Genomic DNA, 23,712 nt, shown 5'->3' with positions numbered 1-23,712 from the left:
GGTTAAGGACCCCGCTCTGCAAGGGGCATAGAGTTAACCGTGACAATTCCCCAACCTCAGAGGAATGTCATGAAGAGAACATGAGATACTGCCTGTCAAATGCTTACCCTGGTTACGCAGGCATGTTACACCCTTAAAAATATTTGTTTTTACAACTATTAGTATCACTGTAAGTGGTATATTTATTAATTTAGCAGGTGAGATAATTATGGGAAAGACAGGTATTAAGTGAGATTAAAGAATCAAGTTCAAAAAGCTTTTCCCAGATAGGATCCAATAGGCTGAATGAAACAAGAGGAAATTGAACAGACATAAGTCAAAGTATTACATTTAGGCTAAAAAATCCAGCTACACAAAGATAACCTTTCAGCTGAACTGTAGCACATACAAAAAGAGGCATTTAATTACTCATTGACTAAATGTAATTAAGAATAAAATTGTCATCGTACATTTTAGTATATGTTTAATGTAAAATGAAAATAGTACAAAAGGGTATAAAGTAAACAGTTAAAACTCTCCCTCTGGGAACCTCCCTTTTCCACTCCCTAGAAGTAAAGAGCCACTTTCTTACACGCCTTTCCAGAACCGTCCTAGGCCTAAATAAACATATATTTGTTTATCTTAACACTTATGGGGGTAGCCTGCTATTCTCTTGTGCAACTTACTTGAAAAGGGTTAAAACTAAAGTTGGATTGAAGTTCAATATTATTCAGAAGTGTGGTGTGTCAACTCCCAACTTTAGTTTGATTTTAAGCTTAAGAAAAGGGAACTGTAGGGGGGAGGAGACAGCCCAAGGCTATTGAGAGCTTGTCAAACACATCTGGACTTTTTCACTTACATGTGAACACTACCTTTAAAGAAAAATGCTGACAAACCGTATGTGTCTGGAGGAGAGGGATTGGGGGGGGCAAAGTAATTCAAGACCGTATCTGCACAGAAGACCAGCTGGAGGCCCTGAGGATGTTTAACCCAAGGGACACCTCAGAGGAACTCGATAACTGTTTCTCTGGGAGGAAAAACAGCCATTCACACGACTTCGGGGAACAAACAGTGATTAACCGGGGTTCCAACAGGTTAAAAATGCTTTCTAAAAGAGGCTCTTTTTTTAACTAAATAAGGACTTTTGTGGAGACACATGAGGCAATGCATGTAAAAGGGCCTTTTAAATTAGAAGCCACCATGGAGGACAATTGTTTCTAAAAACTAGAAAGGTCTGAGATTTGAATGGCAGCCTTTAGCAAGTGTGACCCTCAAATCACTTCAGATGTTTAAGGGGAGGCTGGGACCTCATTAACAAAAATAATTGCCATGTTCTTAAAATTTTCATTCATTATCTCAGAGTAACTTATTTATATCTTTGAACCTGGCTCATTGCCTGGCATAAAGCAGATTAAAGGGGAAGGGAAAAAGGAGGGAGGCAGGGAGGCAGATTTGAATTAGTGATAATCATCCGAGCATTTTCCCTCCTCTTAATGCTTCTTTCCCTCCCACCAGCTCGCCCATCAGTTTCAGTCTCCTCTTGCCTGTTCTCCACAAATACTTCTTGAATTCTCTGCCCCTCTCCCCCATCTCCTCTCCCACCCGGCTTGTTGCTGCTGAAACTTCTGATCCCTCTCATCTCCCCAAGGGCACTGTCTGGTCGGGTCAGGCCTCCTCAGCTATGTGCTTTTAAGGGAATAAAGCTTGTAGCAGATACTTCCCAAGTGTTTTAATGTATTCACTGCATTTTCTAGGTTTCTGCACTCTCTTTTGCCTTTTTTTTTTTAACTTCAAAAAGCAAGTGGGTGAAAGTGTCCCTCATTCTGGCTGAGGGCTCTGTCCCTTGTGGTCCCTTCCATTTCAAGGGTTTCGACCATCACCTCTAAGTGCAGACACTGGTCCTGCCTTTACACAACCAGGTACCTGGCTGCTGCCCCTGGCATCTCCTCAGTAAGAAGACCAGGTGTGTGCCAAGGTCCCACTGCTTATTAACTGAGCACACTGGGCGAATGAATGACCTGTGATGAGCCCCTCATTCATTCCTCAGACGCCGCTCTGAGTAATGCTCACCTCCCAGAGGTTGTGCGGGCCAAAGGAGGAAAATCCCTGCAAAAGCGCTTCATAAAGCATCTGGGTATTTGTTTCCTGCGCTTTATAAAGCATCTGGGTATTTGTTCCCTGCGCTTTATAAAGCATCTGGGTATTTGTTTCCTGCCTCTTGCTTTCCGCCTCCTCATTCAGGCCTTCCTTGCTCTCCATTCAAAGATGCATTAGCCTCTCAACTCCTGTCCCTGTGCCTAATCTCTGCCTCTAACTCCAGCCTATTAGCAAGTGCCAGAATGATTCTCCCAAAGCTCAGACAGCCCCCCATTGCCTGAGAAACAGAATCCGAACTTCTTAGAGCTCAGTTCTTAGTACTTCGTGTCAGTACCCGCCTCTCCGCCCTTGTCCCCCAAAGGCAGCCCACCTTCCCACCAGCTGGGGCTCTTCTCACCCTCCCTGGTCTGGCTGCACTTGCCCGGAGACTACTTAGCCTTCGAGCACTATTTAAGTGGCCCCGTTTCTGTGGTGCCTTTTCTGATCCCCAAAAGTAATCTGCCTCTGCTGGGACGGCCGCAGTGTTTGATTTCCACGTCGGTGGTGATGTGATCTGATGGACGGTGAGTGGCTTGAAGTCGTGGGCTGAATCTCACCCATCTTTGTGTTCATTATAGAGCTTAGCACTGTGACTTGCATATAGGAGATACTCAAGAACTTACCTCTAATGACACATTTAAAAAACTTTTATATCACTAGGTTCCTAGCATTGTGCTAGCTGCTATAGCAACTAAAAAAAAAGCCTTACCCTTGTCCTCGGCTAAATAAACTTAAATAATAATGAGGTGACAAAGCAACAATTTAAAAATGATATAAAAGAGATTACGATTAAATACGTTTGCTAAAATTTAGGCCAAATACATTGCACAATTGCTCTCAAAGTATTCTAATTTAGTCCTGCAGCCAGTGAAAAATGACCGTTGCGGACAAGAAGATAAACTTCTCTAAGGTTAGCAGAATTTAAGGACATCAGCTCTAAAAAGAAAGGTATTGGGATGTTTATGTTTTTCAGGTTCTTGCTAGTGTTTCAACAACCTAAGGTATGAAACTTTTAGAATGATTTTTTTTAAAAAAGCACAAAAAGACTGGGATGCTCCAGAAAGCACATGCCAAGTGGGTAGGGATTAGAGGCGGGCTGGAGATGTGACTGGATCAGTGCAAGGACAGGAAGACAAGGAGGATGCCTTGAAAGGTCACGAGTTCACAGAGCGCTTCTGGCTGAAAACATTGCTTTAGATCCGCTAAGTATCATCAGATGTCTGAGGCTTGGAGGTCTGTGCTCCGAGGCCCGGGTCCCTGACCTTGATCTACAGAGTCTAAGAAGGGGTGTGAGTTAATGCATAGAGCACTGGATTGGACGTGTCTCTATTTTCTGACTTCCAAGAGCCTGTAAACGATAGAACAAAGAGATAAGAAAGTAAAGACTGATTTAGCTGCATATGAAATAGCTGGGCCTCCTGGCTTGAGATCATAATATTGTTGTTTCGAAATTGAATTAAAGCAAAACATATTTCACAAGTTATTTATTACTTCATTCCTATTACAAGCATGAACCTTAGCAGGCACATTTTATTGGCCTTAAGCAGGCAGTGACACTCCCTGTGGTGCCACAACGTTTGTTGGGCTTTTGTATAATTATGTTTTGGATTTTTACAAATAAAGTCTTAATCAGTACCACAGAAATTCTGTAGAAATTTCCATTCACACTGGGTTGTTATTTGTTGACACGAAAGGGGTCTATTTCAATATTTTCACATCATTGAGTATTTCCCAGAATGTAGAGCCTGCCTTTAAAATGTTGTGGTTGGGTCCAACTGGTGTGGCTCAGCAGTTGAGCATCAACCTTGCATCCAGGAGATCGAGGTTCGATTCCCGGTCAGGGCACATGCCCGGGTTGCAGGCTCGATGCCCATCAATGACTCTCTCATCATTGATGTTTCTATCTCTCTCTCTGTCTCTCCCTTCCTCTCTCTGAAATGACTATATATATATATATATATATATATATATATAAAGTCATTGCTTGGCAAAATAAAATATGACATTTCTACGTAAAAAACACACACACATATTTGTGGTTGGCATCATTTAAACTGTCCCTCATGTCCTGGCACCAGGGACCTCATGTTGCTGTCTCGCTGGCCCTAACCCCCTTTCGTCATCCATAATCCTCTCAAGTATGTGCTGAAAAATGATTTCACTGCCCTGATACTTAGAAATGATTTCTCTTCTCATTGCATCATGGATAACCAGGCCTCCTGTCACCTACCTTCCCCTGCAGGGCAGACAGCAACATGACCCATGGAATTAGAGGAGTTCATGCTGGGGTGTGAGCCAAAGATCACAATGCTCCCTCACTCCCACACAAGCAAATGTGTCCCTGTCCCGAAGACACCCACTGTTTAAGTAGGCGAGTAAATAAATACCTGAAATCCGGAAATGTGACTTGGTGATTAGTGGAAGGGAGACACCCTGGGGTGGAAAATTCTGGACGGTGGGTGGAGTGGGAAGCCTCCCTGATGCCTTCAACTCACACTGCCTGGGCTGGGGCTTCTCATTGCCCGTCTGGCCTAGTCCCAAGGGGCCAGCGGACACATCTGCCAACGTTAAAAGACGAGGGTCTGGGGTGGGCTCTGCAGGGAGGGAGATTAAAGGGGGAAAGCCCCCCGAAGTGCAGGGCCTTTTACGTTGGCAGTCTGAGGCGCCCAGAACACTTTGTAATTTATGATCCTATTGAATGTATTTGGAACAACTAAATTGTTTAATAAAGCAAATAACCAGTGGATGTTACAGTTACCCACTCAGTGTAGGGCACTGGCATCTAACCCGAGGCGTGCCTGCAAATCGGTCCTTGCCTCCTGACCTGTCTGTGTCCAACCTGGTGGTAAATGTCATTTTTATACACCCTTCCTAAAACGGGGACAGCCTGTTTCTCTCTCTGTTCTCGCCCTCTGACCACAGAGCTGATGGGTACCTTCGGGGACTGAATCTCTTTCTCTGCTTTCCTGACATTTCCGTCGGGGATGACTCACGTGTTTGCTTTGAAGTCCCGGAGAGGCCTGGGGCTCTTCTCGGCGGCCGTCCCTGCGGCTGGACGTGCCATTTACTGAGAGTGACCTGCGGGGGTCTGGCTGTCCCGGCCTCTGGGTTCCGCCGTCGGGGGGAGGCGGGGGTCCTGCGGCCCCACCTGGGTCAGCCTGGTCCCGCCGGTGAGTCCTGGCCTCGGGGACCGCGACCGCGGGCGTGACCGCCAGCACTGCCCGCCTTTCTCTCCGACGTCCTGCGGACCCCGAGCGGGAGCCTCTGTACCCCCACCCCCAGTACCAGCCGGCCTCATCCGGTGCGTCTCAAGTGGGGGCCCCCCTCGGTCACGACGAGCAGCTTCGGGGGCTGGTCCTGGAGCCCACCTGGCGGGGAGTGGGGCAGCCGGAGCAGGGCTCGGTCCCGGGAGGTGCGTGGGCAGGTGAGGGGGGTCCCCCAGAGGCTGGAGGACCTGGACGGACAGGGCGAGGGCCCCACCCGGGCGGGGGTGGCAGGGAGGGTAGCGGGTGGGCTTAGGACGGAGCCGGGCGGGGGCCTGCACGCAGGGGCGGGGGCGGGCTGGGGCCGAGCGGGCGGGGCTGGAAGCCGGCGGGGCGGCGCGGCTCCGGGGGCCAGGGCGCGGGGCGGGGCGCGGGCGGGGCGGGAAGTGGGTGGGGCGCCGCCGGGAACGGGGCGGGCCGGGCGGGGGAGCCTGGACTCCGGCGGCGGCGGCGGCGGCGGGCGAGCGCGTGGCCAGGCCGGCGCGATGAGCGGTGCGGGGGCCGCGCCGGGCGCGCGCGGGCTGCGGGTGGACGGGCTGCCCCCGCTGCCCAAGAGCCTGAGCGGGCTGCTGCACTCGGCGTCGGGCGGCGCGGCGGGGGGCTGGCGGCACCTGGAGCGGCTGTACGCGCAGAAGTCGCGCATCCAGGACGAGCTGAGCCGCGGGGGCGCGGGCGGCGGGGGCGCCCGGAGCGCGGCGCTGCCCACCAAGCCGCCCAACCTGGACGCCGCGCTGGCGCTGCTCCGCAAGGAGATGGTAAGGGGGCTGCGGGCGCGCGGGGCGGGGGGTCGAGTTCGCGGGACCCGCGCTCTGCTCGGGAAGGCCCCGCGCCCACCCACCCGCCCCTTGGATCGTTTGCCCCAGGAGCCGGCGCGGGCAGACGGGCGCCGTCCTCTCAGCCACCCCTTGGACTTGCCCTCTCTGTGCCCACGACCGGACCCTCGCCCAGGGAGGCTCCCCGCTCTCCAAGGGCAGCTTTCGGAGACCCGTCGCCCGCTGTCCCGCCGGCTCGGAAACTCCGGCGGCGGGAGGCGGCTTCCCCCCCCCCCCCCCCCCGAGTGCCGCCGACTCCTTCCCGGGTCGGGGTCCGGCCGCCCGTGCGCCCGGGGATCAGGAGCTGCGCGCGGCGGCGTTTCCCTGCCCGGCGAGGGCAGCTTTGTCCGAGCGCGTGCAGACCGCGGCTTGGAACAGCCCTGCCCCCTCCCCGCGCCCCGGCGGCGCGCGCGGACTCCGATTACGGCGAGGGGGGCGCGGCGCCCGACCCTCCCCGCGCGCGGCAGCTGCGTCCCCCCGTCTGGGGGAAGCCCGCGCGGCTCCTCGGGGTTTTGCCTGGGCTCCAAACAATGGGGCTTAGTTTCCCTCGGTCCTTGAGGAGTACACGAGGTGCTTGTGGACCGGGACGCGCGATTTAGGGTGACGCCAAAAGCAGGGCGAGGGCAGGGATTCAGGTGTCGGCGAGCCTTTCCCCAGCTGTCGCCTCCGGGCTTCGGCCAGGCCGGGCCGGGCGAGAACAGAGAAGCTGCCTCCCTTCCAGCCACGACCACCTCTCCCTGGCTGCCCCTCTTTTTAGAATCTGCCCATTTCTTTCACCGAGTGCAGGTCCTTTCCCTCGCCTAGTACTTTTTATTTAGGGAATCTAATATATGAAAGCAGCTTTTCTCCCTAGAATAAAATTTACAAAATATTCATCCTAGGAATCCTTTAAATATGCATCGAGATATTGTTTACAATAATTCAATTTAGGCATCCTTTAAAAGGAGCATATCTGTTCTGAGAACTGAGACTTAATTAAATCTCGAAAAGCAGCCCTAACACTTTTTAATCAATTAGACATTGTCCTCTCTGCATCTGGCATTGATGTGATTTCCAATGCTCTCTGAGAAGATTCTTTAAGCTTCTTACAGAATGACTTAAGTTGCAAGCCAACCGTTTTTACTTGTTAATAAACATTAATAGAAACCAGCGCTGCATTTGAATTAGATAAACCTTGCCTGGTATGTTGACAGTCTGAACTTAGATGTAGGGTAAATATGGGGGTGAAATAAGATGACCCTGCCCTCCGCCCCTTCGGTTTCATACTGGAACAGAGACAGGAAGACCTCGGGCCACTCCTGTTTTGAGCTCTCTGGTTTGTAAACATGCTCAGAAGTCTTGTTGTGGTGACTTGGGAGTCGGCTAGCCATGTTGGAAAGTAATTTTCCAGGTCCCTCCTGCTGGACTCAAGTACAGCCCCAACCTTATAATTGTGCCTTGGGCCAGAGCTCTACGCCTGTTTGAACCACAGGGGAAATAGACAGCATGATAGGTCTGTTTGTTTGATATTTAGCTGAGATAAAGAGAAGATAGGGCTACAGGCCTGGACAAGTCCCTTTAGAGAAATGGCATAGGGTCTTTGAAAGTATTGTGGTCTTTTGGCTTTTTCAGAGATTTGCTAACGGGGCTGAGGGGTCTGAGCAGTCAGCTCAAGCTGAGGCTCCCATAGTAGGGTTTTGCGAGATAAGAACTGGGAGTTCATTCCTGAAATTATTTGCAGAAAATGATCTATTTAATTTGAAGGCCTGAGGTCAAATCCGTGTCAACGGATGCAACTAGAATTCATGGGAGAATGTGATGAATTCCTTTTTTATTATTTTTTTATAAATATGTCTTTATTGATTTCAGAGAGAGGAAAGGAGAGGGAGAGAGAGAGATAGAAACATCAATGATGAGAAAATCATTGATTGATCGGCTGCAGCCCGCAACCCGGGCATGTGCCCTGACCGGGAATCGAACCCCAATCGCCTGGATCCTAGGTCAACGCTCAACTGCTGAGCCACGCCCGGCCTGGCTGAATTCCTTTTTTAAAAAGTCCTATGTGAGCACAGAGGGCTGACTTCCAACAGCACGTCTCAGAAGGAGACAGGATTTTAACAAGGGAAAGGGACCATAGCAGCGGGCAGGAACAGAGTGCTCCCCTGGGAACAGCGTGGGGAGGCACCGTGACACTGTGGGCTCCAGGGGCACTGGGAAGATGGGCCAAGGGTGGCGCAGAGTCTCGGGGCCAGGGAAGTGTTGAAGCGGGAGAAGGGCAGGGAGTTGGGGTTTGAGGAGTGAATTTGATGGCAGGGTGCAGGAGGGAGCGCGAGATGCCACAGGTGTGCACCGAGGAGGTGAGAGCCTCTAGCAGGTGCAGGGGACCCGCGCATGTGGGACAAGAACCTTACAGGAGACACGTCTCTGAAGCAGAATCTGCAGGAATTGCTAACTAAATATTAGAGTCAGCTAACGAAGGGAGGTGATAAAAAGGAATCAGAGGTGACTGCAGCTTTTCATGGAAAGCGCAGCGAAGCAAAACAGTTCAGAATTACTCACAGCCCTAGCACCCAGAGATAGTCACTGTTAACATTTCGGGATACCTCGTGGGTAAGCACAGTGTCAAGGCTGTCTATACGTTATCTTGTAACTTCTCTGTGAGATACACACTCAAAGTCTACTCTCTAGTTTTAAAAAAGTCACTCAAAATTTCGGTACCTCCCCCGGGGTCATAAGTTCAACCATATGTGTCCAAAGGCCTGTTTAATCATTGCGCTATACCGTAGGCTGCATGGGTGTGCACGCGCGCACACGCACTCAACACGGAGCACAGCACACGTGCTGGTTTGCTTTTTGGGGGCAATATTGCAAACACTTTCCAGGTCAATATATAGTGGTGTCGCCAGTCACTGCACAGTTTGCCATTCTGTGGCACTGATAACCTTGATAATCCGTATTGGGAATGCGGGGTTTGGCGCAGCAGCCGGCAGGAGTGGCTGTGTCTGGGGAAGGTAGATTGCCATTACATCAGCGGAAGAGTATGTTAAACATTCGAGAACGTGGCGCAGGAGGCTGGAGGAGATACTTTCGCCTGGAGAGAATGAATTGAAGGACGGTGAGCGTGGAACCTGGGGAGCTGATGTCCAGGGCATGTGAGGGTGGGGGGAGCCTGTGTGGGCAGAGGGTTCTGACCCGTGATTGGTGGCACCAGCTCTGCTCTGAGAGACGTGGTTTCCACTCCAAGTTTCAGGACTTCCTGTCCTAGGGACCCCCTCGTCTGAAGTTCTGTACAGCTGTGAGTCCCCTCCCCCCCGGTGGGCCCATTTGGAAAGCTGTGAGGGTCTCTCAAGTGGTTATTGCTCTGTGGACCAGAAAAAGTCTATTAAAACAAGAAGCTGAGCTTATTGGGGGTTTTTCAAACATCAGAGAATATTTTTAGATTACATTCAACAGATGTTTACTGGGTGTACGTCAGGTGTAAAATGCTGAGGCGGACCCAGAGACGAGTAGGAACCATCTAGATGTTAAGGAATGTGTCCCATCAGGAAGTCTCATTTTCATGACCGAAGACTCCGAGTGGGTAGTAGACACTCAGTCTGAACCAGCCCCTGCAGAAGGAGAGTCTTGTTGCAGGGCTGGGTGTGTACAGAGAGACTGGACGGGGCTGCTGGGGAGTCAGGAAGGCCACTGCGCTGTCCTCTCCTCTCCTTGCCATTTTATTTTTCCCCTACATTTTGGAACACGGCTTCTAAAAGCGTCCCCACTCTGTTTCAGCCACACTTCTTAGTTGCAGTGTGTACGTACTCTGAGGAAGGACACCAGTGCCCCCAGCTCGGGTGGCCTGGCCGACCTGGGCCAGCTTGTGGTGACCAAGGGCAGGATCCTATTTCATGAAAATGTGACCATGTGGGAGGCTTGGGATTCTCCAAAGAAAGGACAGTTTGCCGAAATGGGGGAGGGGGCTGCTGGACAGCCCAAAATGCTAGATATCTCCCACAGGCCTCTTTCTGTATGAAGACACTTTGCCCTCAGGGCTTTTCCTGCTAAGCTGGCAGGCTAGCTTTGCTCACGAATTCTCCGTTGGCGTTTCTAATCCTCGATTGTAGTGGCCACACCTTTCTTCACGCAGATGTCTCCGTAGACCGTCCAGCCCAGCAGCTCTGTGAGGTTAGCACATCAGGCTTAGGCACCCAGAAGAGTCACACAAAAGTGTAGGGGCAGAAAGAGGGCCTCAGACCTGGGGGGCAGGAGACCTTGAGGGGCGGCTTACCTGGGGGTTCTTGGATTCCACTTCCCAAATCGGCAGCAACAGGCTCTAATAGTTTTGACATGGACCCTCTTTTTCATTCTCCAAACTATCAAACAGTTATTTTGGTCACTCACCTGTGCATAGGTGGGAAGTATCCACACAGAACTTTTGAGTTCCTGACCTGCAGTGGTTTGGGCATAGGATTTAATCTGAGGGAGAATGTTTGATTTCTGAGACCAGGAACACTTACCCTTTCCGAATTTTAGTTGATAACTAAACGCCTAATGAGCTTGTCCAGTGGACTTTTCCAGGAGCCATGAATTAGCTTGAATAGCACACATTTCAGCGGAGCTCAGTTCTTAGGCTACACGTGAAACCACCAGTGTCTTAGGGAGGAGGTTGTGGTCTTTCAAAGGGTTATGGTGAAGGTCCAGCCTCAGGTCAGGCCTGTGAGACACCATCTGAAATGAGAGCCTTGGCTCCCAGTGCGGCATTCTTTTTTTTTAAATTTATTTTATTTTTCAAATATATCTTTATTGATTTCAGAGAGAGGAAGGGAGAGGGACAGAGAGAGAGAGAAACATCAATGATGAGAGAGTCATTGATCGGCTGCCTCCTGCACGCCCCCGACTGGGGATCGAGCCTGCAACCCGGGCCTGTGCCCTGACCGGGAATCGAACCCCGATCTCCTGGATCCTAGGTCAATGCTCAACCGCTGAGCCACGCTGGCCAGGCTCTTTTTTTTTTTTTTTTTTTTTTTAAATTCTCACCCGAGGATATTTTTTCCATTGCTTTTCAGAGAGAGTTGAAGAGAGAGGAAGGGAGAGAGAAACATCGATGTGAAAGAGAAACACATGGATTGGTTGCCTACTGTGCACGCCCCGACCGACGGGGGCAGGGGATCGAGCCTGTAACTGAGGCATGTACCCTTGACCAGAATCGAACCCAGCACCCTTCAGTCCTAGGGCCGACGTTCTAACCAGTGAGCAACCCGGCTAGGGCTCAGTGCAGCATTCTCGATGGCCATGGATCAGAGGAGCCTGGGCATGCCCCACAGCCTTTAATACGGTCTTCCCACCTGCACTGTTTACTATGCTATTGTCCAAACGATGGACCCACGGTCCCGGAATCCCCCAGGCCGCTTGCTTAAATGCAGATTCCCGGGCCCCTCCCTGTCACTGCAGGCTCAGAATCTGGGAGAATCTGTACTTCTAACACGCTCTTCAAGAGTTGGGAAGCTTGTTAACCAGGCGTCAAGAGCTTGAATTCTGTCATGAAATCATGTGATATAATTTTGGCAAGCCATTTACTTACTCCACTACTTTAGGCTCCTGGTCCCGTATTGGGAAAATGAGAATTAAATGCCACGAAGGACCTTGGGTATAGCAGTGTCATTCTTTCCCCCTCAGGCCTTTCTGGATCCTTATGGTGCCCGCAGAAGGAGTTTGCTCTCATGAAGTCACGTGGGCACAAGTGCAGGACCTACCCGTAGCAGTGTGCGTGATGTCCCCGAGGACACGTGCACAGCTGTACTCGGTTGTAAATCCACTTCATGCAAAGAATTAAGAGCAGAAAAGGAAGAATGGTATAAATTTGCTGTTGGACTCCAGTCATCAACAATTAGGCTGTCTACAATAGTTCTTAAAAATTCTATGTCATAAATATCCCGTACCATATAGTACTTCTCCCCACTCCAGTATCCACGCCAAAAAGAGAAAACTAAGTATATATAATTAATAGTTTGTGCGTGTGAAAAGCCATGTGTGTCTGGGGGTGGGGGTGGGGCAGTCAGGGCAGGCTGTGGGGTCGCTGGTCTGGTTTCACTCACTTTGGATGTTATCTCTAACTCAGGTTCTATTTATACTCCCAAGATTTGAAGATATAAGGGACTTAAAGATATTTTTTCATACCACTTACTATTTAACTATTACCGTATCTATTTGTAGAGACTATAAATTAATCTTTTTCCTAATTCGTAAGTATCTTACAAATAGCACACCCTTCGGTTACATGTGAATGTAAAAGTGCCCCAGTTGTTGGCACATCGGGCGTCTCTTCATTTACAGAGGATCTCGAACGAGCTGGCACCCGGGCGTGTTGGCATCTGGAAGACATCAGTGCTGACCTGGCTGGGGGCCCTGGTCCAGCATCACTGTAGACCTTAGAGGCCAGGTGGGCAAGGGTGCCCAGCGTGGGCTCGAGAAGAAGGCCGAGGCGCCGGTGCGCTTCAGTCCCACCGGCAGCTTTGCGCCTTTGCTCCTGGAAGACTTAGCTCCACCTAACTCCACGGAGACTTCAGACCCCAGTTTGAAAAGCGCAGTTTTGCACGGCCCTGCCCAGGAAAGCAGACAGACCACAGACTCCCTGAACAGGAAACCGGCCCCGAGACTGGCTGGGTCAGACACTTGCCCCTCTTGCCCCATTTCCTTCTCTGGAGCCCCGGCCTCCTAGTCACCCCATTCCTTGCCCACATGTTCCAGATGTTTCCACATGATAAAGAGGCAGGCGAGTGGGGTTGCTGCTTCTCTCCTGTGGCTCATTCCGTCACAGACAATTAACACAGATGTTTGCTCTCCCCCAAGAGCTTGGGAGACAGAAAAACCCTTGGCCTTCCTTAGGGTTCTACAGAAAGTTTTAAGACGTGTGGCCTTTTAGTTTTTATGAGCACTTTCTGTTCACTTCCTTGCCTGGCCCTAAGAGCCCTGAGCTGGCCTAGTTTCGCAGGCCTGAGAATCCTGTCTTTAAGGATTGGGGAGGGAGGCACTGTCCTTGACTGGGGTGAGGGTGGAGAAGGGAGGGGCTCTGTTCTGTCCTCTGACCAGTGCCTCCAGGGGAGGGGTGACCCCTGCCCGAAACCAGGGCCCCCGCCTGGAGAGGCCGGGCTGCAGAAGATTACAGAAATACATATGGAGCCTAGAGAATGTGAAGAGGGTGTTTTATTAGGTTGTTGACTCTACTCAGAATTGGAGATAAAATAGCCAAGTTCAACACAGTGAAAGAGAAATGACAGGCTGTTTAACATCCCTTCTAACCACAGATACCCAAATTAAAGCAATAAGGTATCATGTTTTACTTCAAGGACCAGCGAAGAATTAAAAGAATGATCTTAATGGTGAGGCTTTGGGGAAATAAACGCCATAGAACAGAATGGACACCAACCACTTTCTTTAGCTTTTTCTGTCAGTTTTCTGAAAAACGCATGAAGTGTTCTATATATTGTCCAACAACTTGTTTTTTCTGTTAGCTTCAGATTTTCTTCCTTATAGAGAGGGGATTGTGATTAATTGAGTGTCATTCCAGAAAACAGAATACAAGCTAACCTTCAAATGTGTGTTCAGTTCCAGGATGCCATTAGTAAGTTGTGTTTTTCCCTCCTGTTCCACCCGATTTTCAGCATCCGCTGCATCCATGTCAGCATCCATCATCTTTGGCAATGAACCCTAGGGCCTTGGATACAAATCCTTGATGAACGGCCTGCTGTCTGTGGCCCCAGGACTGGGGAGGGATTGGAAGGAAGGCACCCCACTCCCCTTCTCTGCCTTCTCCCCTGCAGTTTCATTTCTCTTACAAAAATAGTCACACGCCTTGGCCAGTGTGGCTCAGTTGGTTGGAGAGTCATCCATACACCAAAAGGTCAAGGGTTCAATTCCTGGTCGGGGCACATGCCCAGGTTTTTGGGTTCGATTCCTGGTTGGAGTCTGTACGGGAGGCAACCGATGGATGTTTCTCACATTGATGTTTTTCTCTCCCTCTCCCTCTCTCTAAAATCAGTAAAAACGTATCCTCAGTGAGGATTTAAAAAAGTCACACAAGTGACTAACAATACTGGTACATAGCTAGGTATTTCTGTCATACACAGAATTAGATAGTAATATATATAATAGTGATAGAATACTATATGGTTGTGGGGAAAAATGTGAGTGATATATGCGGACAGATGTTTACAATATGAACAAGCCACAAAACAATACATATATACATTTGTATAAGTGGTAACAGCTAAAAACCAAATTAGATATGCATAGTGTCTTGAGGGACACAAGCTAAACTGCTAAAAGTGAGTATCTTTAGAACAGCGGTTCTTAAAATTATGGTCTGGGGCAATCTAGAGGTCCCCAGATCCTTTTGGCTGTCCATAATTACGTGGTGGTCATATTGACAAATGTAATTTTTAAAATATTACATAGGAAATATATCAGCCTTTGGAAGATCTGCATAATTCAGTGACCCATTTTCCCACACTTTTCCAGACTTCATAGTTGAAAGATCCAAAGTGCAAGGCTGATGGATTTTAATGTAATAGTATGAAAAGTTCCTATTCCACACTGCAGCCAGCTAAAGGGGAGTGTCAGAGAATAACCCCAATTATCTCAAAGGTTATTAAGTACTCCTTTCTTTCCCAATTACATGTCTGCGGGAGGCCAGATTTTCTTCATTCACTTCAGCTAAAACCATGTGCCACAGAATATCAAATGCAGAAGTGGAAAGCCAGGCCTTAAAAAGATCGACATGTTCTTCATAAAAACGTTACTTTAATATGTAATTGGTATATTATTGTTTTTAAATGGGTTAATAAAGAACTTTCTCAGTTTTAATTTCTCATAAGGTAAAGATTGATAGTTATAAACAAGAGCTTTTTGGGACCCTCAGTAGTTTTTAAGAGCATAAAGAGGTCCCAAGACCAAAACATTTGAAGGGTGCCGCTTTGGAACATGGAATTGGGGAGACTGGTTCATAGAATTACGGACGATTGCATTTTTAGTATATTAGAATGTTTTTGTAGTAGGGGAAAAAAGAAGTGTGCAAAGACATTTCTCGAAGAAGTTGGTTGACAGCTGTGCCTGGGACAGGACAAGAGCAAATGGGCCGACTTGGTAAGCGCGTTCGCTTAGGCCAGAGATAAACAAGGGTGTCCTGGGAACTGTTAAGCTGCAGAAGGGGCTCATGAGGCTGCCTTCGGGTGTAAGCAGAAAACCCAGCTCAGGCCGCCCTACCTAGTGGAGGCATTTCTGAGAGGAGTAGACGTGGGGGCGAGCCTCGGGCCTGGCTTAATCTGGGGCTGCAGGCATGCAGCCTGGTCAGTTTCCTGCCTCTGAATCACTGTGGCTCCCCACAGTCTGGTCCTCAGCTTGGCAAATCTAAAGCATTTACGGGCGATGAGGCTGGTCAGGTAGCACAAATGCATTTCTACCCAGAGGGGGGAGGAAGTTGCGCAGGAGACAGAACATGGCCCTCGGGGGAGCTCAGAGGCCCGGCTTTTTCTTTTCTAAACAGTATGCAGGTCAGAGTCCTTCTGTCAACACATCCTTTATTCAGAAATCAGGTTACGATCCATTAGGTCACCGCTTGCTTTATTACATTCCAGTCCTGCGGATATGTGCTAGACACCTTGATTAGATTTGGGGCATTTACCAGGTCTTGTCCAAGACACGTGCACTGGAGTCCGGATATGCGAATTCACTCGTTGCATTTTAAAAGATAACTTCAGAAGTCCTCTCATTGTAAGCGAATACATATTCATAGCAGGAAATTTTGAAAATTCAGAAAAGCCCAAAATAAATTACCTGTGACCTCAGCAGCTTGCTCTACCAGGGCCAGCAGTGCGGCCCCTTCCCTCCAGTGTGGTCTGTGCAGGCAGGACAGGCTAGTGGTCAGTGCACCACGGTGGAGTCCTGCAGGCCTGGCCCAGCTCCCTGCTCTGTCACAGACGCCACCTCTCAGTGCTTCATTTCCTCACATTAACAGCATCAACGCCTGCCTCACAGAACAAGACTGAGCGTCAGTCACACGTTCCTGTACAGCCCAGAGCGTCCCCTCTACAGTCAGGCCCTAGAGGGGAGCTAGTTAGCTGATGCAGTATTTTCAGGCTTTTGATAGACATTGCCAGTCCGTCGCCAGAAAGATTTTCCAAGCATGCATCCTTACTAGCAGCATGCATCCATTCTATTATACTTTCTTTTTATTGTTACTAGTTTTTACATTTAAAAGTATCATGCTTGTTGGGGGAAAAAACTTAAGCAATACAGAAGGCAGAAAATACCCAATCGCACTTTCCAGAAGTAAGTTCTCCCAACAGGCACTTCTTCCTCCGGTCGGAAGCGTGCAGCGGTGTGTGCGTGGACATGTGCAGTGAGGCCCTACCAAACATACCACTCTGTTGCTTGCACGTTTGTGCTTTACCGTAGACGTTGGTTTCTGCTCTACTCTAGTACATACGGAACCGCTCATTCTGTGAAGCGGCTGCCTAGTTTCCATCGTGACTCTACCGTAATTTTACCATGTTCCTATCACCCGTCATGTGTCCATCTGAACTTTCATACAAGAAACCTTCTCGGCATCTGTCCCCATATTTCAGGACCCTCATACTGTGGTTCCTGATTCTATAGCTTAACACCCCACCCCCACCCCATGTGAGGTGGGTACTTTCCTATCAGAGGAGTTGGAGCCATAGGAGATGGTGGACTGGTGGGGGGCAAGGGGTGTCATTTCAGTGTCCGTCCCAGTATGACGTCCTTCGACTCCCCACTCCCAGCACCCTCGCAGCTCCACCCACAGACCCGGCTCAGGATGGAGCCCGGCACCAGTAAGACCTGCTCCTTTATGTTTTCTGTTCATTGTGTATTCGGGAAGAGATTGTTTTTGTTTGTCTCTTAGACATACTAGTGAATTACCCCAACTTTTATTTTCAGTTTCTTAAATAAAACAGACTTTTTCTTTAATACAATTTTTTACTTCTAAAAAATATTCTCATGTTTTTCATGATACTTTTTAAAAAGTTTGATTGATTTGAGAGAGTTCCACTTATTTATGCATTCATTGGCTGATTCTTGTTCATGCCCTGACCAGGGATCGAACCCACAACCTTGGCATTTTAGGATGACACTCCAACCAACTAAGCTACCTAGCCGGGGTTGACACTTTGTTTTGAATCAACAAAACTTCCCCTTTAAAGGTTCCTTTCATCTTGTAAGCTTTGCTTCCTAATAATGGTCATATTTCTATTGTAATTTTTCAAAGGTTAGGATGAACTCCCTCCCCGACGACACCCTCCAAAGACTTTCCAGGGACTCGCGGACCCGAAACCCACTGGGAGCCGCTGCCCTGTCGGAGGCATGTTTCTGCAGCTGGCCTATTGTGAATTTTTGAAACCATTTCGAGGGTGGTTGGGGACTGCCCGGGCCCATTGTTGGCGTCCGGGTTGCTGAGCACCTGTGCGTGCCTGGGCGGTGCGGGGGAGCCCTGGGAAAAGACCAGAAAAGGACCTGGAAGGAAGCAGGAAGCCTGGACAGGGAGAGGAAGGAGCCGTGTGGCACTTCAAAGCAGTGGCAGCGAGTGGGTGGTTCTTGTCTTGAAGGTCTCGGGTAGGGGGCTACAAACCACAGGGTCCTAGAATTCTGGATTTTTCTTAAATGAGCCTATCCGAATTTTTCTCAAGATGCACTTTCAAAAAGGAGCTGTATTTTCTGAATCCAGCTCTGAATGAGGTGGTCAGCCGTCCTTCAGGGCCATGTGGGGACACATCACTGAGACTACAGGCTCCCTGTGCTGGTAGATTGGGGGCAGTGGTGCCCCCCCCCTTTTCCTGAAAGGGTGAGAAGTACATTCTCATGCAGGATTTATTTGTGTCCTGACGCATAACCGCAGTTTAGTTCTCTTGGGTGGCCCTTCTGTCCCTTCCCACGTCCCCCGGCCCTCACACTGCAGGTGAGAAGCTGATTTCTGGGGCTGGCCGTCTTGAGTCTCTCCCAGCGCACACAGCTCGCCTCTCACCAGCACTCGGGGAGGAATCTTGTTTTCTTTGTGTCTGCTCCCATCAGGCAAGAGGTGTTTTTTCTTTTCTTTTTAAAATATTTTTATTGATTTTTAGAGAGAGGAAGGAAGAGAAACATCAATGTGGGGCAGAGCACCAACCAGCTGCCTCCTGCATGCCCCATACCCGGGATCGAGCCTGCAACCCGGGCATGTGCGCCGACCGGGGATTGAACCGGTGTCCTGAACACTCAACCACTGAGCACAGCAGGCGGGCGAGGTGTTTTTTCAATGATGTGGTTAAAAGCATGTAGTCTGAGGCTCTCCTTGGGGTGCTCCGGGCACTAAGGGCTGCCTGTTCTGTCTGCTGCCCCTGAGGCTGCCTACGGGATGTAGCAGAGGCCCTGCTGATCCCAGTGCGACCCCACTGCCGGCTGCTTCTGCAGCCAGAGCTTCCCTGGGAGGACGTCTTGGGTTTCTCCATCCAGCTGTTTCCCCTGAATGTCTGCTCGCAAGGCTCCGTGCTGGGTGCTGGGGGACCCACAGGGGGGTTTTGTCCCTACATTACAGGCTTGTCCTCTATCAGGAGAAAGATCATGAACTGTAGTATAAGGTAGAACAATGCCCGGGACAGGCAGAGAGGCGAGGGAAAAGGGAGGAACATTTGTGGCTGAGCCAGTCAGTCTCAGCGTGGAGGAAAGGCTGGCATTGGGCCAGGTGAAGAAGCTTTAACAGGTGCAGTGGGGACAGGTGGGGGACAGTGTGGGTAAGGGGGCCTCAACCCAGCTCATTGCGTGAGGTGCAGGTCGGGAACAATAGAATGCCACTTAGGGATTCCCAACGTCCCTCTAGAAAATTCAAGTGCGAGTGTTTGCACGTCACAGCCGGGGCAGAGGTGTCCATCTTGCTCGTTTGGAGGGTTTCTGGTAAATTCAGGGAACTGTAGAGCCTGGAGAAAGCAGAGACGCTGGATGCGTGTGGGCGTGCACTGCATGTGTGTGTTTAAAGCCCTGTTAAATCAGCCTGAATGCTTGGCATGTGCTGGGCTGGGTAGTGGGTGTGTGCCAGGCCAGCGGTATTCCTAGGCGGGTCAGACCTCCGTTTCTAGGCCAGCGCTCCACCCGATGACAGGCAGCCTTGTGAGTCATCGGCTGCTGCAGGCGGAGGGTCCAGGACAGGTTCCCACTCCGGCCCAGCCGGTGTCCTCCTAGGCCTGGGACACCTTGGAAATGGCACTTAAGGAAAAAGCATGGGGACCGCGGGTCTGGGGGCAGCACGGCCTTGTGAAAAGTCAGAGCCTTTGAAACTGATAAGAGCTGTAGAGCCTTGGAGCCCTGGCCCGGGGAGGTACAAGTCAGAGCGGGCCTGATGGCATGTTGCTCCCTGTCACTTCTGTCTCATTCCATCATTCATTCCCAACACGGGGAACAGTCTTGGGGTCACCCAGGTGATCTCCCGGTACCAGAGTGACTCAGTGGAATGATCTCCAGGACTCCAGATGAGTCTTTTTCTCTATGACTTTTTTTGAGCAAATATTGGTGTGACTGGGAGGGTGTGGCTTATGTTATTAAAGTTTATGTTCCTTGTAATAATCCTAGAAAAGACAGGCTGAGTCAGAATCTCGTGGCTTGGTTATCACATTTAGATCTGGAAGCTATAGAGGACACTTGGAGAACTGGAGCGAGTCCAGAGGACAGGTCTAGGTGGGTGATGGACCATGAACAGCTGAAGGACCTGAGGATGTTAGCCAGAGAAGACAAATGCTTTTCCTCAGGGGGTAGCGGGAAAGAATGAAAATCGTCTTCAGAGATTTAGAAGGTGGTTAAGAAAGAGAAATCGGGTTTGTGTGTGCACCGGTTACACCTGGCATCGGGTCGGTAGAACCTGCAGGTGGCAGATTTTGGCTTTGTCTAAAGAATAGTTACACCTGTTTGAAAATGAGCGAACCGGTTTGGAAGGCCCTCCTTTGGGGGGTTTGAGTTAAGACATCAGAGGTGGCAGAGCCAGCGTCTGAACGCCGGTGGGCGGACTTGAGCCTGCGCTCTGCACGCGGTTCTGCCCAGTGGGCCTGAAACTCAGTGCTTACTAGAGAATAAATATATGTGGCCCGGGAAAGGACAAATATATTTGTGTCAACACTGGTTTTTCATTGGAACTGGACATTAGAATCATCTGGGTAATTTTTAAAACACAAGTGTTAGGGACCCATGTTTCCAATCCTGACAGTCACACACACATGCACACACATACACGGATGCACAACTCTAATCAGGAACCAGAGTGGTGGCGTCTGACCCTGGGATGTGGCATTGTGGCAGCCTGGAGTCTCTCGGTTGGCCTGTTCAAGGTGCACTTTTTTTTTTTTTTTTTTAAGACAAACATCACATGATCTCACTTATATGTGGAATTGAAAGAGCTTAATAAACTGAAGAACAGAAATGATTCAGTGACATGGAAGCATGGATCAGACGGATGAATCTCAGAGGGATGGAGGAGGGCGGGTAGGTGGAGGGGGAGAGAGTAACCAAAGAACTTATATGCATATATGCACCACCCAAGGACACGGACAGTGGTGTGGAGAGGGACTGGGGAGAGGGGCAGGGCGGGGTGGAATGGGTCACTGGGGAGAAAAGGGGGACATCTGTAATATTTTGAACATAAATAAAAATTAATTAATTAATTAAATAAAGGTGCACTTTTGAGAGCAGGGTGCCATGGAGCCACGTCCGCCCTCAGGAAACTCTCGCAGACGCTTGCCATCCATTTAGGACAAAGAATCAGTGGTTTACTGCACATGGTCACAGAGTGTGCGAGCTAGTCACACATTAGCTAAATCCCTCATTTTATGAGCAGCTGGAGGGCAGAGGCCTGAAAAAGCCGTGGAAAGTGTCCCTGACTTGTGGGGCGGTGTCTTCCTAAGAAAAGCTCCTTTTAGGAGTTCTAGGGTAGAAAGAATTCTAGAATAATGGGGAATCTCTATGGAGACAACAGAACCTGCCCGTCTGGAAGTCTTCCGTTGAGCACCTTAGCGAAATGTGCTAAGTTTATGTGACCTGGTTCCTTTTTTATGGCCTGTTCAGCTTAGTGGAGAGAGACGGTGTTTGCTTGGTGAACTTACAGTGGTCAAAGGGTGTGAAGAACAGCCTGGAATTTAACACCAAGTCTTGTCCCAAGATGAACGTTTCTTTCCAGGGCCCCAGCTTCCCTTGCGTGAAGGTCAGACGGTCTTGCGTGGAAGGGCTCATGGCTGGGTGATTGTAGAGACCAAATCCTCCAACACTGTTTTCCTCCGTGTGTATTCTGGTGCCTCTTTAGTGCTTTAGCCCAGGCTTTGGCACATGGGAGGCATTCCATGACTGCTTATTAAAATGAATTGATATGTCATTTAATCCTACCTGTAAGAGAAACTATTACTCTGTTTTGTCATCGACTGAGACATAGAAATGATACGTGTGTGGCTCAATCAAGGGCCAGGAGAAAGGGCGGGTCTCCTGGCATCTTGTTTACAGCTTCTCCCTGCAGCGTTGCTCAGGGTCACTGTCACCAGTGGCCTCAGACTTACTGTATCCTAACCTGCTGGTTAACAAGGTCCCCAGGTGATTCTCACCCACAGGAAGTGTCGGCTGAGCTGGTCTGAGCCACCGTTTCCATGTGGATTAACCCTTCTCTTTGTGATGGATGGAAATGACGCATTTTCTGTCCTAGGACTACGCTCTTTTGTGGGGAAGGGAGGAACTTGAAGATAAACAAATACGAGACTTTTAAATGTTCTTTGTTTTATCACCACTTGTGAAAATAGCTCCCAGGAGTCTCTGAGGCCCCCCCCCCCCCCCCCCCCGCTCCCCCATCCTGCTTGGCTTAGTCAGTCACTGGCTCTGGGGACTGATCCCACCACTATCCCCGGGGAAGGCTGACCCTGTTAGGGGGAGAGGGAGTTGGACCACTTCTCTTGCTGAGCTGGTCAGAGGGTGGGTGCTCTTGGGTGCAGTGTATGACACCGACCAGTGGGAGTCACTGTCACTGCAAGGGGACTATGTTGCCCCAGGGAGCTGACAGTGACTGTCACAGCAGGGCCTTCTCTGAGTCTGATCATAGCAAGAGGACAGGACATACCTGTATCTCAGCTTCCAAAGTGAAACCAGCTGGGGCCACCGGCATGTGCAATGCTGTTGCGTCGCAGGGCGTGCCGGGTGAGTTGCGCAGGCCATGCCATGCCTCGGGTGTGACCTTCCCCGACACACGGAGTGATGTCTGAGGTGTGGGCATCACACAATTAAGGTGTCTCAATACTGGCAACCCCAAGGGATGCTCTGAGCCGTGGCTGCGGCAGGAATGTGCCGGCTCCGGCCCCGTTTTCCGCCGAAACGAGCCTCCAGTGCTGACCTCTCGCTTTTACCTCCTGCCCCTCCCCTCAAGGTCGGCCTCCGGCAGCTGGACATGTCCTTGCTCTGCCAGCTCTACAGCCTCTACGAGTCCATTCAGGAGTACAAGGGGGCGTGCCAGGCCGCGGCCAGCCCCGACGGCGCCTACGCCCTGGAGAACGGCTTCTTCGAGGAGGAAGAGGAATTCTTCCCAGAGCAGAGCTCCCGCCTGGGCGGGAGGGATCGAGGCCCCCCGCGGGACCCGGCGCTGCTCACCTCCCCGCTCTCCAGCAGCGACTGGATCCTGGACTCCATCTAGGGGGCCCCCGGAGGGAGGCGCTCGCTCCCCACACACGGCCAGCAGTTGCTTCTCTTGCAAGGAGGCGCCTCTGCTCCTGCATTGGGGGCTGTCCCCGGCCACGAGGGACCAGTGCGCCAGTTCTGTTGGCAGCGAGCTCTCCATGGATGCCTGGTGGCCGTCTGCTTTGATGGCTGAGTTTCTGCCTAGGTGATTCGGAGGCGCTCAGCAGGGTCTTTGACACCCTGGGACCGAGGCACTCCTGCCAGGACTCAGAGTGAGAATGTGACAACCAGGATCCCAGGGAAGATCCTCGGTGGTTTCCTGCGAGAGGACTCCCAGCTGGTTACCGGTTACTTCCCGACGGGTGGTAGCTGGGCTGCGCCCTCCGCTGAACCCGGGGTTTGCCCCTGGTTTGCGACGGGCTGGAACCAGCACCTCCCTGCTCCCTTCCTCGGCGCCTGCGGCAGCCTCTCCTGCTGCTTCGTGAGCTTTCTGAGCCTCTCGGTTGAGCTTTATTTATTTGTAAGCTGCGTTACTAACCGTCGGGCCGACTCAGTGAGAGCTTGTTACTGAAAAAGTAAATGTTGCAGGTCACACCAATCACTGCATCCTCTTGTCAAAATTCACATACTCTGCCCATCGGCTGCAGGAGGAGGGAAGAGAGTGCCGAGGGGGGAACCGGGCGGGCTCCCGTCTCGGGTCATCCCTGGCGGGTGGCAGCCGGTTTTGTTTGGAAAGATTCTGAATGTTAACTAGTATGTTAGAAAGGGAACCCCCTTCACTCAGAACAGCCATCACCTGAAGCCTTAATATATTTATTAAAATCCTTTATGAACACTTTACACTTTGTAGGTTAAATGTGAACATAAAATGTTGAACTCTG

The 23,712-nt window shown here is 50.4% G+C and overlaps 1 protein-coding gene across 1 annotated transcript; it reads left to right on the top strand.

Moving 5' to 3' along the window:
• The first annotated feature begins 5,829 nt into the window (after positions 1–5,829).
• FAM89A (family with sequence similarity 89 member A) lies at positions 5,830–23,712 on the top strand. Its single transcript, XM_081123919.1, has 2 exons — positions 5,830–6,133; positions 22,584–23,712. The coding sequence occupies exons 1-2, from the start codon at positions 5,864–5,866 to the stop codon at positions 22,845–22,847; spliced, it is 534 nt and encodes a 177-aa protein (XP_080980045.1). The 5' UTR covers positions 5,830–5,863; the 3' UTR covers positions 22,848–23,712.

Source organism: Miniopterus schreibersii, assembly GCF_964146895.1.
Source record: "Miniopterus schreibersii genome assembly, chromosome: 21".
NCBI lineage: Eukaryota > Metazoa > Chordata > Mammalia > Chiroptera > Miniopteridae > Miniopterus > Miniopterus schreibersii.
Note: the sequence above shows the minus strand (reverse complement) of the source record. Positions and strands in the feature narration are given on the sequence as shown.

Bases quoted from the DNA above. Each gene is read 5' to 3' on its own strand.
- FAM89A (XM_081123919.1), top strand. From the start codon at position 5,864: ATGAGCGGTGCGGGGGCCGCGCCGGGCGCGCGCGGGCTGCGGGTGGAC. The intron at 6,134-22,583 runs GTAAGGGGGCTG...CCTCCCCTCAAG, and splicing joins CGCTGCTCCGCAAGGAGATG to GTCGGCCTCCGGCAGCTGGA.